Source organism: Rhinichthys klamathensis, unplaced genomic scaffold (genome assembly GCF_029890125.1).
Source record: "Rhinichthys klamathensis goyatoka isolate OS25496 unplaced genomic scaffold, OSU_Roscu_1.1 h1tg000015l_1, whole genome shotgun sequence".
Taxonomy (NCBI): domain Eukaryota; kingdom Metazoa; phylum Chordata; class Actinopteri; order Cypriniformes; family Leuciscidae; genus Rhinichthys; species Rhinichthys klamathensis.
In genome coordinates this window covers 37,010-56,723 of record NW_026606567.1, presented here as the reverse complement: position 1 = coordinate 56,723, position 19,714 = coordinate 37,010, and the positions used below count along the sequence as shown (strand labels likewise).

Sequence of the window (19,714 nt, the reverse complement as noted above, 5' to 3'; positions counted from 1 at the left end):
AAAAGGTTTTGTGCCGGGTTAGAAACACACAGATGATCAGATTTCTTTACTAATACACACACTTTCCCCCCTAGCCAATAGCTGGGTTTCAGTCACGTGATTATGATGACGCGCGGAATTCAGATGGAGGGCAGGGAGTGAAGAGCGCAATGGACGAGATGGAGGAAAGTCCGTACTGTACTACTTTACACGCTATTACAAGAGAAAGATATAAACAAAAAAAATCAAACATATGTTGGACGTGATCTTACGTTATGAAGAGGAGCGATTTTCAGGAGCGATTTTCAACTGAATTGAAAGATTTTCCTGCCATCGAGGCGGTAGATATCAGCAACTACCTCGTCTTACAGACATACTTTGACTTTACAAAGTTCGGAAACGTTACACGTTACACAAACACAGCCACTTAAGTTGTATTAACTCACATTTGACGAAGTGATCACTGCACACACGGGCATTTTCCCATCCGGCTCCTCCCGACCGCAGACGTAGGTTTGCAAGCCGTTTTTCCGGAGTTTTTCGGTCAATTTCTTGCATTTTCCCCCCTTATGAACAACAACTTTTGGTACACGATAAAAACTCCTCGTGGTTTGATCGATTTAAGTAACCATAAACGACGCAAAACATAGGCATTTTGAGCTTGTTATAGTGCTTTCTAAATACAGCAAATCACTTCCTGCCCTCCATTTGCATTTCGTGCCATGGCAACGCAGTGGCGTGACGTCATATGAAAACAAGCTATTACCCCAAATTCCTTTCAGATCAATTAAAGCTAACATTTAGCTTGACTGTAGTTGACTTACTTTAGTAAATGGTGAGTAGCTTGTGCTGTAGCCTGGCGAACAGTTTCAAACCAGCCTTCCCAACACACACTGCTGTTACAGTCATTACAAGCAACATCAAAGGCTGCATTTGCAGTAAACACAGAAATGAATGCATCCCAATCATGACTACATCTGCGCAATGGCTGCCAATGAGGAGGAAATGATGGATGAAGGTCTTCTGTCATTGGCTGTTGAGAGATGATTCAGGCATACTTTTATACTGTCAGAAAGTAGAGGCAATTTCAAGCCACAATTACTTTTCTGCATATTACACCATCGTAGAAGATCAGATTTCTGTCTGTAAAACAAGTTTGGGATCATTGCTGTTTATTTGCAGCTTACTTGTTGTGCAAGTGAAATGAAACATTTTGCAATGCCTTTAAATTTCGTATTTTATTTATTTCAAGAAAATAAATTTCACTCTGAAATACCATCACATACGGATGTTAAATGCAGATACTATTGGTTCAATGGTCATTAGATTGTTTGCTAATTTTATCCATCAGCCTTGGGTTACATCTGCAGAAAAATTGTTTCAAATGAGGAAAGATTTAACATAATTATCTGGAAAGATTTAGGTTTTTATATTTGGTTACACTTTATTTTGATGGCCCACTTTAGACATTCTATACTTTGCAACTACATGTCAGCTAACTCTCATTAGAGTATTAGACTGTTAGGTTAGGGTTCAGGTCAGTAGAATAAGTTGACGTGGTTGCAAAGTTCAGTTAAATGTCTGTTAGGTGAGCATCAAAATAAAGTGTTAGCAGATATTAAGCAGACAGTCTATTAATACTCTAATGAGAGTTGGTTGACATGTAGTTGCAAAGAAACTAGTTAGTAGAATGTCTAAAGTGGACTATTGAATAAAAGTGTTACCTTATATTTGACTGGTTTTCCACCCATACTGATAAAAACCTCACAGCATCCGACCGGATCATAACTTTCATCACTTCACGTCAGCATTTCACTTTCAGTGTGGAACATCATTTTTCTGTTCAGTAAATGAATACAGAAAAACATACTTTTTGGAAACTGGTGAATCCTTCCTGTGTGCGCCAAGCGTTTAACTGGAGACATGTCAAATCACACCAAAGGCTCAAGCCCTATTACTGGTATATTTGTCCAGAATAGCAAGCTCTATTTCCGCAGGATATCTCTGTTGAGATATGCTATTTGCCCTCTAAACTCTCTAATGGGAAACGGAGTGAATTCTGTGTCCTGTGTTCGTCACAACAAAACACAAACGTCAAGATCACTCAACAGTTGCTCCAGCTAAAACACTCGCCATTTCCTTAGCACACTCTTATACACTATAAATACTGAAAACTTGAATGCATGTACCGCCACAAACATAGAACTTAAAAGTCAACTACTTCCAGTGTAAATACTGCACCTTGTTAATAGGCATGCTGAAGCAATGATGTGCCACTTACACATACAGTGCAAATTTTCGAATCTACAACTCATTTGGGGGTTCCAAACACTTCAAATATTCCGTGGAGCTGATGCGCCACATTGTGTTGACAGATGCGGAAAGCCGGTCCGAGAGCGATGATGACATATTGCATGTTGTGTTTCCAAGGGTTACCAGACAAACAGTTGCGCAGGTCAGATCATTGTGTGTGCTCTCTTGCTCAGGATGTAATTGGCTATAGTGTGTTTCCTGGGACAACACACTTCTGGCTCACAGCAGGAAGCTCTTTCCCTCTTCCTTTCCCACCCCTGTTGCTGGAAGCCACCTAGCTACAAGTGTGTCTCATTATAAAGTGTACTGTATGTGGCACAGTGCGGCTTGGCTTTCTTTACACAGTTGCCATTTCATATTATAACAAATAATGGTGCTACCTCAAAACATGTGGCTTGTTGAAGAGAGGTGCTAGAAGTGATCAGACTTATTATTTTTTATTAAATATTAGGGATGCACGATATATCGGCCACCATACTGGTATCTTCCGATATATGTTCAATTTGTATCGTTATCAGCCAGAAAATAAGAAAATTTGGCCAATATATTAAAGCAGAAAAATAATGGATTATTTTCTTCAGATGTGCATTGTTCGCCATGATGGTTTTGAATTGCTTGAAATATGATTGGAATCACTTGAAAAAAGGAAAATACAGTAAAGAAAGTGTAACATGCACATCACAAATCTGTCATATAGGCTACATAAAAAATGTAATGAAAACATGGTAACACTTTACAATAGGGTTTATTAGTTCAGGTTCATTAACACGAAGTAACAATGAGCAATACATTAATGTTAGTTATAAAAATACTGTTCATTGTTTGTTCATGTTAGTTTACAGTGCATTAACTAATGTTAACAATAATACGTAAATGTTGAAATTAATATTAACTAAGATTAATAAATGCTGTAGAAGTATTGTTCATTCTTAGTTCATGTTAACTAAGGTAGTTACCTAATGTTAACTAATGAACCTTATTGGAAAGTGTTACCGAAAACATAATAATTGTGTGCTTGAGACATGGATTTTAATGTGAGACTTTTGCTTTTGCAATCAGGCTCTTAAAAATTATATAAAAATTTGGGTTTAGATTTATCGGCCAATATATCAGTTATCGGCTTTCAAATATAAAGATTTATCGGTTATCCGTATCGGCCATGGTTTTCGGTGCATCCCTATTAAATATTTATTCAGATTCAAATATAGAAGTGTCGGTAATGCATGTAGAGGCTATAGAACTCACACAAGGAGTTTGTAGTGTTATGTACGACAGGCCTGCAACAAAACAGCCAAAGCACAGTTAGGATGAATGGGCTCCTGGAGTTTGTAATTTACAGCTCTGCTATCGGCTTCTTGTCCGCGGTGGGGTAACTGCAAGCTAGAGCGTGTGGCAGATTGGTTGAGGTTCAGCCCGCTGTGGCGTCTACTGAAAATACACATCCAGCCCTTCAGAGATTCATCTCATTTTCTTGGGGCTTCTATAATTGAGTCTGACTGACAGCAGGCTACTGCTCTCTGTTCCTCAGGCAAACTTATAATTAATAACAGACACACCTTCATATTCTTTGTCTGCAGTCTTTAGTTGGGTTTGGCTTATGGATATGTAGCTACATCTATTGTCCATTTTTCTCTAGCTCCTTATTGTAATAGACTTAAATGGTAAAAACAGATCGCTTGCATGCATACAAATGGCTAAGACCTTAAAGGGGTCATATCATGTCATTTTTTTTCATTACGAGTTTCCACTGATGTTTTGAGTTCTGAAATTACATTATGTTTTCAAAGTCCATTAAACCTCTCTTTTTTAAAAATCTTAACAGATTTTAACAAGGAAAATTTGATTCCATGACCCCTTTAATACATTCTTGTGCACTGAGACATTAAAGGACTTTTTCCTGCATATTCTGTGCAGATTTTTGGTGGAAAACCGGTGCAATGGATTTAAACATAGTAAAATTTAAAGCATAAGTGAAAACATATTCAATGCTATGGATGTTAACCAATAAATGGCTTGTATAAAAATTATTGTAAAAAACAAAAACAAATGCAATTTTATGCAAATATCCATCCAAATGCCAATGTTTCAATAAATTGCATGTTGTAAAATAATAAATTGTATGCCCCAAATGTGTGACTTTTAGTGTAGCAGAAGTGTGAGCTACTGATTACTGTAATTATAGTTTTTCTCAATTGCTAAAACACTAAAACCCATTGGCTGAACACAGTTCTCAGTTGCCTGAACTCATTTAGCTAATTGTGCAGTCTGTTGTCAATACCTTAAACTATTTCACATGGCAAAACACAATTTGCAGATCTTACTTAGACTTTTCAGCAAAACGCTAAACACATTCTCATTCTCAAAACATATTCTGCACTGTAATGCACACGTCATCCATACTGGTAAACACAAGTGGCAATGATCAAATACAAATAGAGAACAAATGTCATTGATTGAACACAACCACTCAAAATTGATTTAACCTGTTTCAAATGATGCCCAAAGACAAGAAGAAGCACACTGATCACGTTTACTCCTTTGATTTTTGTCCCTTTTAGTATTGTATACTGTAGTACAGTGCATTGTAGGCTGTATACTGTACAATTAACAAATTATATGGCCCCGAACATCGTTACTGTAACAGTACCATTTGTTACAGTACTGAATGCTCAATAGATTTTACTGGTTGCACTTGCAGGTTCATATCAACAAAGAACAAGAATTACAGTATCAAACAATAGAACTGACAAAGGAGAAGTTTGTGAGATGCAGGGCACTGTACTGTAAAAATAGGGGTACAAGGAGGAAGAACAAATAAAATTGCAAAGAGCAAAGCAGAGTAGTAATTTCTGATCAATTTTGCGCTACTATGATGTTTTCATTCATCAAAAGACAATGACGGACAAATATGAAATTTGTTTTAAGATTAAAAATGTACTTCTCCCTGAAATTTTGATGGTACAGTAATGTGTCACAGGTAAGTCTACAAACAGAATAGCCGTCCGTAGATATCTTTCGAGAACTGTATGTTTTGAACAATGTGTTTTCTATTTTTTGGTGTATTGTTTACTGACTGCTTGATAGTGTATATCATTTTGATCACTTTGTCTATGATTTGAGAGCAGTGTTTGATTTTGAACACAAGTAAAACTGTTTTGAGGCGAAAGTTTCATTTTGCAAGAAGAGTCAGAGGTTTTGTAAATAGTGCTTGAAGATGAGGTTTTGTGTTTAATGTTTTCAGAAAAAGGAGCAGGATTCAGAAATTGTGTTTTAGCAATTGATAAAAACTGTAATAGTATACCTGCAAAATCATTTATGCATTTTGCAGACACTTTTATCCAAACAGAATTAAAATGCATTCATGCTTTTCTCATTACCAGAATAAATATTCAGAGGATTTTACTGAATTGCAATTCAACAGACCCATCTCCTTAAGACTGTTTAAAAAAACACTCTAAATAACTCAAATCAATATTTTTTGTCAATGTCAAACCAATGTTATTAGGTGAATAGTTCACATAAAAATGAAAATTCCGTCATCGTTTACTCACCCTCAAGTTGTTTAAACCCTGTATAAATTTCTTTCTATTGCAGAATTCAAAAGAATATATTTTGAAGAATGTCGGTAATCAAACAGTTGACCCCATTGACTTCCATAGTATTTTTTTTCCCATCAACTGTCTGGCTACCGACATTCTTTAAAATATCTTCCTTTGTGTTCAGCAGAAGAAAGAAACTCATAAAGGGTTGAAACAACTTGGGTGAGTAAATGATTTTCATTTTTAAGTGAACTATTCCTTTGAGTGAATTTATGTATCACAATATTATCATGTACAGTATGAAATATGAATGACTGTTAGACCTGATTTTGTTGATAAAATGGTTGAATAGTTGAAATTAAAATAGCTAGCGAAATAAGCATCCAAAATTAAATATCCATTCTAAGTTGATAAACATCCAATATTGACAAATACAAGTCTTGATAGGCCTGCATCCCTTCTGAATTCACACTGAAACTTGCCACTGATACCACCAAGTTAAGCACACTGTAGTCATTCATTGCCTTTCAATCATCCACATCAACTGCACACCTTGTAAAGCTCATCACGGAGGCCTTTCCTCAGCATGGAGCTGCATTCCAGTAACGCAGCGTCAATGAGGCTTCGTAGTGCCGTTCAAGGGCTGTAAATCTCAGCTGGTGATAGACAATGAGAGTGACGACACCTGCAGTGGAAAAGCACAATCCCTCCGTCCCGTGCCACATCACAGCGTGATCCGAGGGAGATTCCTATTTACGGATCATTTGGGATTTGGACCCCAGACTCCAGCTGTGGTGGAACCGATTGGCCACACATCTGCAGCCCGGGCCTGTCGTGAGGATGATTTACATAAGCTCGAAAAACAGAAGGCATGCCAAAAAGATGGGAAGCGCTCACATTGCGGTCCCCCTCTTTCAAACTGATTTATGTTCCATGGGGAAGCCTATCCAGTCCTGCCAAATTCTTCAGCGTCTAGTGTCCAGTGCTGCTACAAATGTCTTTATCTTTTGCACTCAGCTCCAATCTAGAATTTTTTCCATTCCACCAGTTTCACTTGTCTCTGAGACAACATGAGATATTTTAGTGAAGTTTACTGAATGACTGAAGGAACATTTACTCAGGGTAATACAGTAAATACAAAGAAGAACAGACTTTAAAAACGTGAGAAATCCGAGCAAAACTTACGTTAACTGTAAAAGAAACTGGGATAATGTTTATGCTGGATCATAAGGTGTTCCTGTTGCTCAACTTAATATAATATGGTCCCAACAACACCATGGGTTGATTTCCCTGGAAGTACATTATCAAGATAAAATATGCGTCTTGAAATAAAAGCCAATCTGACAAATGTATAAACTGGGAGAATTACAGTCACAGTCTCAAATACATTGAACTTGCCAATCAGAAATTTTGATTTCCAATTCAAGTAGTTCACGACTGTTGGCAATGCAACAAATGCAATTTCATGCAAAGTACCAGAATTAATTCTGCTAAATGAATTGAAACGAAGAGGAATTTGTTGAATACTTCAAAGCAACTTATCAATCTGCATACAAACTTGATGATTTTAAGCTTCTTTTTAGAATTTTTTCAAAACTTCCAAACAACGCTTTATCAAGCCAACATTCGAAGTTAGCCTTTTAATTACAAATGGCAGAATTTCTTTGAATTATTTGTCACATTCCAATTACAATTCCCCATCCCTTTTGCTACAGTACCTCAAAACATGCTCAGTTAAATTCTGAATGGGGCACAACCCTGCTCAAACACTCCCTAAGAAAGAAACCCCATAACCTTGGCTTTGCTAGCGTCATGCTATACTAGTTAAGCTACAGGAACATCAGTAAAAGTCCAATTAGACACGCTAAATCTTGGGTATGGATCCTGCAATATTTCTATATTCCTTGATGTTAGATGTCTTAATTGGACAGGATGTTTTCATTTGAATTGGAAAAGCATCTGAAGTTTCCTAAGGCCACTCTTGCTGCAAAGTTACAGCGCAACAGCTCCGTTGGCAGGTTAGCTGTTCCTTGAGATTTGCAGCTGCTCCCACACTCTCAACACTGTACATGTAAAGAAAAATTAAAGTGCTGCAAATTAATCACCAATTACTCAATGGGTGTGTTGGGTTTATGAAAACAAACAGGCAAAACTCGGAGATAAATCAAATGACTAACAAGCCGCGCAATGATTCGCTGATGCAATAAGTCAGCGCGGTGCGATGAGTTTCACCCTGGCACATTTCTCCTGTGATTATATTCCAAAAAGAAACATACTCTCCTCAACAGAACATGCCGACACATCCACCTATTTTGTTTATTTTCCCAAACTGCTCAGAAGCCCTGAAATATTAGCACGACTAATGTGTCAGCCAGTGATTTAATTGGAAATTTTTATGGGCCAATGTTTTCCAGTGCCGCCCGCCCAAGCAGTCAAGTCACTCTTACTGTAAGGTCTCGTATACTCAATGCCATTTTTATTCAATAAGCCTCAGAGAGGTTTAATAACACAGCACAGGGGTTCTACGAGGAGTCAATAGAGTGTGACATGAAGATCCACAGGCCATGAGAAACAAGTTACGATTCTGAGAACAGTTGGACCGCTTCCCTCTGAGAGTTGAGCGTAGTAATGGTACCAGCCAGATTCCTTACGGGATAACCTGGGCCAATTCCAGCACTCTAAACAGGAGAAATGGCCAGAGATATTCTCGCTATTATGTATTATTATCCATTTCATGTTGTTATCATTGGCACAATGCACTAGCGAGATTTATTCATGAAAGAAATGGAGACCTGGACATCAGCCATGTGCACAGATAGACCCCGAGTGGTGCTCAAGCACCTTCCTTTTTGGTCTCAGACTAGATAAGTGCCCTTTTCTAAGGGTACGTTTACATGACAACGATATGCTTAAAACGGATACGTTTTTTTCTTTAAGTTTTCCACGTACAGACCATGGTCAAAACGATCCCAATTTACACGGATCCGCGAAAACGTAAAAAATTCTGTATTCTGCTGCCAGGCCATTGGATGGCGATAAAACACTATAGACAGAACATGTAATACGCATGTGCATGACATCATCGTTTTCAGAGATTCGCATTTTTGTTGTTTACACAGAGACCGTTTTCAAAAACTTGCACTTTGAAATCTGTTTTTCAAAAGTTTACGTTTTCAGGCACTCAAAACGCCGTTGTCGTGTAAATGAACGGCCAAAATGCATGCAAAGTTTTACGTTTTTAGTTGAAAACGGTCTCTGTGTAAACAGCCAAAACGTGAATCTCTGAAAACGATGATGTCACGCACATGCGTAGTACTGTACGTGTTCAGTCTATAGTGTTTCATCGCCATCTAATGGCCTGGCAGCATACAGGGTTTTTGGTCGTTTTCGCAGATCTGTGTGAATGGGGATTGTTTTGACAATGGTTTCGTCTGTATGCAGAAAACTCAAAGGAAAAACTTCAGACCTAGTCATACATTTTTTTTTTTTTTTTTTTTTTTTGGCCCATGGCATCAATTCTCAATTAAATGTGTGCCTGAAAACTGCATTAAGATCTAATTCTCCGTCCCTCATCATAGCCACCTTGCAAATCAAGTGGAGCAGCATTCTCTGGTGACAGCCAGGTAACGATAGTGTCAAATTAAACCTCTATCACAATATCTACAAAGAGCAGGCTAACTAGGCAGTTAAACAATATCACTCGAGCAAAGGGCTGTTTTCCCAAATATCAGCACGTCGCAAATGTAATTTTTCATTTTCGTACAAAAGTTCAATGAACAACAAGTTGATATTAATTTAAAATTTTAAACACAGTAATGTCAATTTTGTTCAATTTCACAAACAAAAATAAGTTTTAAAGCAAAACAGTTGTGTCTCCCTGAGTGGTGTTTCTGTTACGAACTACCCCAAGACTTACGAACTACTTCGAGTTGAAGATCCAAATGCATCTTTATTGGACAATCCAAAAGCAAAATACCTATAACAGGCAATAGATCAAACACATGGGCAAACAATCCAAAATTGAGCAACAGCAAACACAGCCAAAAAGTGTAATCCAGAAACCATGCAGAGAATTAAAAAACAGGAAACCAGGATAATGCTTAGAAACACAGTGCAACAACATACAAGACTTTGCAATGAGTGAGTGAAAACACAGAGCTTAAAAAGGCAAACACAAACAAGTTGATCACACACAGGTGGAATTAATGAAACCATAAAGTCCAGGCAATGGGTTTTGGGAAGTGTAGTTCATGATGGGAAAGCTGTACAGGAGATAGGCCCTCTGGGGGTTATCCTGGGTACTCCAACTGGCGGGTGTAATGGTTTCGTTCATGAATGAATCAGCTGGTTTGAACGAATCAGTGAATGGATGATTCTTTGACTCACATATTTAGACTGGCCGCCACCTACTGGCGATTTCAGTTTAGTATAAAGGTATATACAGAAAAGTATCATTTCATTTTTTTCCATTTCATATTTCTATGTTAAAAGATTTAAATTTAAAAAGACTAATTTCCTAACATTATTCTTGCAACTAATTGCAGTGTAAATGTATCTAAATAATAATAATAATAGTAATAATAAATAGTAATTTCTGTCAGTAATGCACAACATTGATTTTGCTCATTACCAGCAGCATAATGGCAACAAAAGACATATTTAGTATGTAACTAACTTCATATTATGCATTTTGTATAGTAATTGAGAGAGGTGCCCTTTTTTCTCACTTAAACATCTCCCCCCTAAAATGTCTGTGTACAGCCCTGCTGGACATTACTTATTGAATAATTATACAATTATATATTTTTTATATATTTATCTAAATCTTTATTTTGCATTGAGTTGTCCCACGATTCCACACTTTAAGAGGCTCATGACCTCCAGAAGCAACTTTAGGAATTATTGTGACTCAGTCTAAACCAGTATACACTGTATAATGTTGTCTTACAACTTTTCTACTGGCATGTGTCCCTGTGCTGATCTAAGATAGTCTTTTTAAATCATTAAACATCACATGAAGTAGGCTGAGTACGTTGTAATCCAATAATACTTAAGCAGGTTAAATGATGATGCCATTCAGGTCACATACATTTTTGCTTTAAACGTGCAAAATCATACCGATTTGTGATGAATGCTGTAGCAATTTCACAGCCAGTGAAAGCTCTTTGTTGTCTTTTGCTAGTTAAGCGCGCGCTGTGGCTTAATTTGGTCAGATCGTATTTGTTGAGACATTGTATATCACTTTCACTAGGCAACTGTGGCAAGCAGTTACACAAACAAAAAGCAGGGAGGTCCGATTGCCCCGCTAATTGGAGCTGGCAAACGATTACAGAGGCCCATAACGGAAACTCCCCTTAATTCTCACCGTCCTTACATCACAGCACACTCGGGTGAACAGAGGCTCTTCCAGATAGCCACGCGGGAGAGGAAAGAGTTTTTAAAAATGAGAAGAAGAGCGTTTTGTTTGTGAGAGCATTTGCATATATTTTTTTAACAGTTCTTTAATCATTGAGAATAGTGTAATTATAGTGACCTCTGAAACCTTTTCCAAATTCAAAAAAAAAAAAAGGTTACTCAAGGGGCAATATGTTTTTATAGGCCTAAATAAAAAAAAAACATAAGAATCCAATTATTTCATAATTTCATCAGAGCTGATTTTTTGCTAACTCAAAAATACAACAAATACACCCTAATTTTCACCGAAAATATATAATACATAGTAGGCTACAGGGACTTGAATCATGAGCAGTTTTTAATTTATTTATTTACATTACCTGAACTAGCCGAATAAACTGATTCAATAAAATTAATTTATCTTTTCACTGCTGCGTATGAGAGAAAGAGAGTATTGTTTAGGATTAATCGATTCACTATAGAATGAATCAGACAGTGCAAAGTATGAGAAAGAGATTCGTTTAGGAATAATCGATTCACTAGAATGAATCACGCAGCCAAAGTATGAGAGAGAGAGAGAGAGAGAGAGAGAGAGAGAGAGAGAGAGAGATGAGAGGAGAGAGAGAGAGAGAGAGAGAGAGAGATTCCGTTTAAGATTAATCGATTCACTAGAATGAATCACGCAGCCAAAGTATGAGAGAGAGAGAGAGAGAGAGAGAGAGAGAGAGAGAGAGAGAGAGAGAGAGAGAGAGAGAGAGAGAGAGAGAGAGAGAGAGAGAGAGAGAGAGAGAGAGAGAGAGAGAGAGAGAGAGATTCGTTTAAGATTAATCGATTCACTAGAATGACTCAAGCCTTTCTTGCGCTACAGTAGCCTACATATAGAGAAGGAGAAGGACCGTTGAGGTGAGTGACTGATTATTCCCTCAGCTCAGGCATTTGAAAAACAATGTATCGTTTGGTTGTGTAACTCTGCCTCTCATTGGAAAAACTAGCTTACTGGAAACACTTCAGAACTAGGTAGGCTAAGTTAGTAGTGTGTGTTTCTAACTTGGCAAACCTAGGGTTAATTGTACCACCAAAGCTCCAAAGCTACTCAAATTAGCTGATAGCAACTAAAATCATGTGTTTTTATACCTACATCAAACAGAAATATTAACTCTTATTTCTGACGGAATGAAAAAAAGCAAGAGTCTATTTACAATGGAAAGTTGGTAAAGCCTGCTCAAAAAGTCGCTATATGTCACTAACGTTAGACGATGTCGTGTAAACGGTCTTTCTCCCCTAATCCATGCTCACATACTGTATTTTAATATTAATATAGCTGAATGTCCAATAAAGCTGTTTCCATTTACATATTTAGGCCTAATGGGGGAAATCGCTCGCTACAGGTGTATGATAAGTCGAAAAGTCACTAATCTAGTGACAAAGTTGCTAAATTGTCAACCCCGATGCTGTACATCCACTTCTTTCCACATAAATACTTATTCTCAACTCACACATGGCAATTTATGATATCAATGATCATATTAGTGACTCATGAGTAACTCTCTTTTTCCTTTGAGCTTACATTTATCTAAGGCTATCAAAAGCATTCCAGATAGATAAATATGATTCATTATTGTACAGTCATTATTGTACAGTCATATACTCCTGGAATCTTTGCTACTTTCCCAAAATAATAATAATAATAAAAAAAGCCTGTGGAAATGAGCTGTAGTTTAAACTCTTAAAGTAGCTGGTGTAGTAAAATAGTGGTATTTAGTATATATATATATTGGGTACAAACGATGTCCAAACACTGATGGGTCGTCTTTTTTTAACCAATGTATCTGCCCTCTTTGGTACACATGCACCATTTGGAATCACTCAATGGTAACATTAATGGCACGATTCAGTTCATTTAACCATGTTTATACCATCTGAGTTTAACCTGATCATTTGCCCCATTTCTACACCTCCTTGCTTTAGATTTTCATTTCTCTGAGGATTACTAGTCACTTGCCCAAAAAAACCTGCAAGGCTTTCGTAGTGAGAGGAGCTGGTCTCTGTTGTGAATAATGGAGCCATGCTTGGCTGAATGTCTTTTCACATGCAAGCTTGGCGTGCCTGGATGAATGACAAATGTAACAGACTTTTTCCATTTCCAGCTAGTTTAGGCAATCAATAATAAATCATCTCCTCAATGTCTGATTAACTGACATTGTGACATATTTGTAATAATATTGTGATCCTATAAGAAGATAACGGAGTAAAAACAAGCAAGAGATTTAATGTGCAAACAAACAATGTTTTGACAAACATTACACAAGCACAGATCTGCTGAGGGTGAGGAAAAAATTTCGGCGCAAATAAAATGAATTAGGGTTTGAAAATGGAAAAACATGTTCATTCTTTTCAGAGAAAAAAGAAGAAAGTGCCCTGGAGCTGGTGCAAGGAGAGCAATTAGTTTCAATTCTCATTTACTGTTACAATATCAATTTGTGTTGTGTTTTTCCAGCTGAAAAGTCACAAAAAATAATTTCAACATGGAGGCCTCATTTCAGAACTGACTTGACTATGTATGAGCACACTGTTATTTTTTAAATGCGTTTCTTAAAGTAAAAAAATTGTCGCTATCAGAAGTAGCATGGAAGATCGTGTGTAAAAGAGAGAGAGACATAGTCAAGGCCTGGTATGTTATCACTATGATGAGTGGTTGAAGTGTCGGCAGGATAAAACATGACAGCTGCTTAGCACTTTTTTTCTGTGTATGTGTGAGTGACAGTCCATGTCCCTATTTCACTCAGCAGGTGTGATGGTGCCTTCAGTCTGTGTGTAGCAGTACGAATGTGGCTTCTCTTTTGTGGTTATTTCAACGTATATACTTTATATCAGGAATGGAGTTGCCCATCTCTGTTCTATATCGATCCATAGACTGAAAAAAAAAAAAAGGACTACGCAGCTTCACTCTTCCATTTTAATAAAGCCGCAGCTTTTTTTTTTTTAATAAAGCCGGGCAGCTATTTCGGACTAACAAGACCAGGCTCCTATCTAAATGAATGGGCAGAGAGTCAGAACTGCACTTTCACTGGTCACCGGGACATAAAAACTGCTTGTATAGAAACAGCAGTAAAATATGATAAAAAACGCTGAAAAAGTTTGATGACTTTGCCCCAAAATAAGGTTTAAAAGGTCTTTTTCCCGACAGGTTATATGTTTACTACGCATGCGCAAGGGTTCTCGTCTCCGCTGTCACAAACCTCAACTGTGCGCATGCGTCAGTGGAACCAGACGATAGGCTTACATGTTTCCCGGCTTGACTGTTAAAAGCTTTCCAGCGGGAGGGGCGGGGCATGTGCATACAACCGCCATCTTTGCCGTTACGGGTTTTCCCTATATAGTTGTATTGAGGATTGAGGAAGTGGCATGTCTCTATATAAATTGTCTCTGGTACAGTTTACTGCAAACAACTCATTAGGTTGGAGTGAAATAAACAGTAATGCAATTGTAGAAATTAAAGTTAAAGCTCCATTCTCCTCAAGAAAATCCAGAAAAAAGTCAGTTGGTGCCTCAGTGACTACTTCACTCAGAGAAGCTGTCAATCTCATCTGTCAATCATGACGTCCCGTTTTTATAGCATCAAATAACTAAAACTAAACTTATTTAAAGAATGAACTCTTGAAGTTACATCAGCGTGATAAAAAAACTACCGAAAATGACAGAAAACATCTTTGGAAAAAATGTATTTGAAGTGTAATTTGATTGTTTAGTTTGTCTTACGTCCCATTCGATTACATGAAGAGGGCGGGGTTTATGACCTATACTGCATCCAGCCACCTGGGGAAGCTTTGGCTTCACTTTTCAGGACTTGTGCGGCACACTGATCAGATAGAAAGATAGATAGCCTAGTCAGTGAGACGCGCACCAACAATCTGCCTCTTTTGAACTCTGATATGTCTCCCGTTATGTTGTGTGTATTGCAATATTTTATGTACAGCTGTGCTATTGCTCTGCTAATTCAACCTTCACTCTGCTCTTACTGATGGAATGTGCAATCAGTGAAGATTGGCCACCAGGCCTCGCATATACAGACATGCAACCTCCAACACTATATTGGCCAGTGTTTCAGTTTCATTGTCCAACCCCTGTAGAAATAGATGAAGCTTGAACACCATTTGCCAGTAAGGGTTGGAGGTCAAAGCCATGGGCAGGTGTGTGTGTGTGTGCCGGATCTGGAGCGAGTAGTTTTATAAAGCCATTGTCTCTTATTGAAACATTGTAAATGGACGGAAGCCCAGAGATCCAATGATGTCATTAAAATAATAAAACTCTCTCAGGATACTAGTCATATGTCTAGATGAATCTGGCCTATACTCTCTCGCTCACTGTGTTAATGGTATTCTATGATCACCAGGGGACAGAAAATCATTTCACATCACATCAGATTCAGACTCCACATTACCAGAAGTGGTACAACCTTCACCACCAATAAAGCAATTGTATGATTGTTCACTAAAATATATAATGTTTGAGAAATGTACTTCATGGGTATTTTACAGATAAGCACTTGTAAAATTGTTGGAATGTGATCTCGCAGTCATTTTCCCTTTGCAATTTCCTGTCAGTTAAAGCTCTCAAAAGGAATGTGTAAAAAATATTTTTAAACAGAAACAGACAAGGTAATGTATTTGTGATAATTGAAGAACTGCCACTAAATATATCTCTTGTTTTTCTCTCATCTTCCCAATGTCCATCTCTTCCAAAGCCTGTCACTGTAATCTTCATGCCCGCCGCTGCCGCTTCAACATGGAGCTGTATAAGCTATCGGGCCGCAGGAGTGGAGGAGTGTGTCTCAACTGCAGACACAACACAGCCGGACGCCACTGCCACTACTGTAAAGAGGGCTACTACAGAGACATGACCAAGGCCATCTCACACAGACGAGCCTGCAAAGGTAAGCAATCACTGCAAATAATGTACTTTAAATCTAGATAAAATTATTATTATTTTTTAAATGTTAATATTCCTCAAAATTTTGTCCAAACTAGCCTAAAACAACCTAAAAGAGAACTTGGCTGTATGCCTATACAGTAAAAAGGCGATTTTTTTTTTTTTTAATTGATGGTACCTGACAAAAAAAAAAAAAACGGAGAAAAAAGGCTGTTGTCTTACCTTTGGCCAAATAGGTAGGAAGACTTAAAACACCCATAATTTGGGGTGGGCGATATGGCAACAATATCATATCACGATTTTTTCAGGAAAATCACGATTCACGATTTTATCACGATTCTTTTTCATGTTGGTTTTACTATTTTGCAAGTGACTGAGCAGTACAGACAAACTAATGTCCCTATTTAAAAAACCTTACAAAGTAACAAAATATAGAATAAAAAAGAATGGCAGACATTTCGATAAAAATCGATAAATTGTATTATGATTTTTTTTTGGCTAGATCACCCAGCCCTAATCCCAAACACATTACGCTTTATTCGAGGCAGGCAATATTGTGTGTGTGAATGAGTGAGCGGACATCATGTGGATTTCGTGTGAATATCGTTGCGGCCGGAAGCTTTTTGTGCTTTGTACACGACTGACTGCTGCTCTGAGGCAGGGGGATGCTTATATAGTGTGAATAAGTGAGCGGCGGGAAATGTTTTCTCTTCTGTACATGGCAGAGACCTGTGGAACTAGAAAACCCTTAGGTGTAGTCTCTTTGCTCAGCTCGCAGCTCCACCACAGAAGAGAGAGCATGAGAAGCCGGGTTTGTTTCCTGAAGGGTTGGGTGAGAGAAACGCGGACACTTTGTAGGCAAGAGCTCATCACATGAGTCAGGAGCAGCGGTGCTTCTGAGTGGGCATCGCCCAGGCAGAAAACAAAGCGGTCCGGAAGGAATCTGAAAGAAAAATGTCATACTCACGGGAATGCTACAGGGTGAGCGGCAATCCAGGAATCGTCCTCTGGCGAGCATACCTCAACGGCGAGCTGTAGATGGCTTCTTGAAGGCAGTCTGAAAGAGAAAGATTCTGAGAGAAAAACGTTCAGCGGCGCCTTATTGAGCGGAAGAGCCTGCCTCTATTTCGCGCTTGAACGCCATTGTCTGCGAGATTTCATAGGGCTTCAGTATTCTCTGAAAAAAGCGTTTACCAATAGCATCAGCGACTGACACAATGTCGAGAGAACCAAACTCTAAAGGGAACTGTTGTTCTGTCAGTTCTGCCCAACCCCTCAAAGAAAAACACCACCGGGTACAGGTAAAAAAGCTACTGCCATGGTGTCCTATTTTTACCATAATGCTGTTTAAAGAGTAGACAAACAATGCAATTTTCAATGATAAGCATAATCTTACAATAACTGTTCTGTTAATAACCCTCTGTCGATCCGACTGTCTGTGGGTGGGGATACAAAAATGCGGAAGTATATTCTGTAGTTTTTATGAAAGCCCTGAATTGTGGCTGACAAATACATGTGGCTGAAATGAATTTCTCAGTCCTGGTGACACGGAGAACGAGCATATAGTACTACTGACATTGTAACAATACAAAGCGGGTTGAAAATCGTCAAAGTTATACTATAATGAGGTTTGTAGATGGTCATTGTTATTAACCCTCTGGGGTCTGAGGTGTTTTCTGGGTCCTGGAGGTGTCCTGACATGCTCTGACATTTGATTTGTGCTTCTTTCTGTTACTTGTGACATTTTCATGGCTAAATTCTTATTACACTGTATTCAGCACAAACTACAATAATATGTCAGCATCATATATGTAAAAGCTTGTAGTTTTGAGATAATGATGTTTATGCATACCGTAATTCCTCAAATAAAGACCGGTATTCAAATAAACGCCGGGCCTCTGATAGTGGCCGGGGGCGTGGTCAACGCGGACAAATAAAGGCCGGTCTCAAATTAAGGCCGGGGAAAAATTAGTGTACACTCAAAGACGGACTCGCTCAGCGGTTGTCATATCACAACTATTCAGTGTTTTTAACCACATGTTTATTTTAGGTTTCAGACATTTAAATAGATATGATTTATAGCAAAACAATACATTTATAGTTTGTAAAATACACAATGGTGTCTATGGAAGCAGCAATAACAATCCATTCAAATATATTTGGCGACGTGTTTTATTCATATCAGATACACAGTGTAAGTAACTATAAAGTTTACTCTATTCTTCTCCCAGTTCACCGGCCACTTACTTTCATGTATTTCGGGAGAAACTGAAGAATTCACGCGCTGTAACGTAACAAATCCAACAGACAGGAACCTCTGAACTGCGGTGCCCATCTCACGTTACAGATTAAGATAATTTATAAAGGGTTTTAAACGACAAAACAAACTCACTTACACGGATTTGAGAGTCAGAATAGAAGATAGTTGATGACATGGTAAGCAAGTTTGTTAATATTTAGAAATAAAAGCGCTACATCTGTCATACAGCGCTATTTTGGCTGTGGTGAACACGTGCCAAGCATGACGCGTCACCATGGAAACTTGGCTGGCGGGCGGGCGGGGATCGCGAATTAGAAATAAAGGCCTGCCTCTAATAAAAGCCTGCTTCAAATAAAAGCCGGCTACCATCTGCAGTTCAGGTAAATAAAGGCCCCGGTCTTTATTTGAGGAATTACGGTAGTTTGTGAAAAAACACAAAAAAATTGTCACTGAAATAAGGTCATGAAACCCATACTGATTATTTCTTTACAAGACTTTTGGAAATTTTATCACGTAGCCTAGAATATTTGCTTCAAAACTATGTGAAAATCATCCTGCGTACTCATTCAGATAAAACAATATATTGATTTAAAATTTGTAAGACATGTTTTGTGTAAGAAAGCTTTATGCGGGGAGGCGTTAACCATACATTAATATTGATGTGTTTCACACCTTAGAAAGACAAAGACCCTCCCATAATGGCGCTATCAGGTGCTAGCAGGCCCTATCATTATGAGGAACCTTGCACAAAGAATGAGGAGAGATTTAAAAAAGAATGTTTTTTTGATTGTTTGGATTTATTTACAATACAACATAATCCAAAGATACACAACAAAGAACAAAAAAAGCTCATTATTGAACACACTGATCTAAAGACAGAGACTTGAACAGTCACATAACTTTGTGCCATTCCTGAAACATAGTAAATACCTGTCATTTCCAAGGTGTTTGATTTTTCATTTTACCATGTTCATGTACAGAGACTCATGTGAATGTTTAAGTCAGCAGGACTCATCAGTAGAATCTGGTCCTTGTAAAAAAAACTAAACCACTGTTAACATGCTGATAAACTAAAGAACAAGATAAACTATAGGCTGCATGATTTTGGGATTACGTTTTAGATTTTTCTGGTTAAAATTATTGTGATTTAAAATTGACAAAATACAGACACACACACATATATATATATATATATATATATATATATAAAATGAACACCAGGTTTGTTGTACCTTGTAGGCATATACGTGTAGGGCGGCATAAAATAATAATAATAAAAGCCTATAGCTGGCGGCCTATA

General features: G+C 37.9%; 1 protein-coding gene across 1 annotated transcript in view; it reads left to right on the top strand.

Moving 5' to 3' along the window:
* ntn1b (netrin 1b) overlaps positions 1-19,714 on the top strand; it is a gene marked incomplete at its 3' end in the record, with an annotated part of 54,984 nt that overhangs the window by 11,076 nt on the left and 24,194 nt on the right. The window contains exon 3 of the mRNA XM_056234055.1: positions 15,970-16,158. Within this exon, the coding sequence (XP_056090030.1) occupies positions 15,970-16,158 (189 nt within the window). The remainder of the gene's footprint in view (positions 1-15,969; positions 16,159-19,714) is intronic.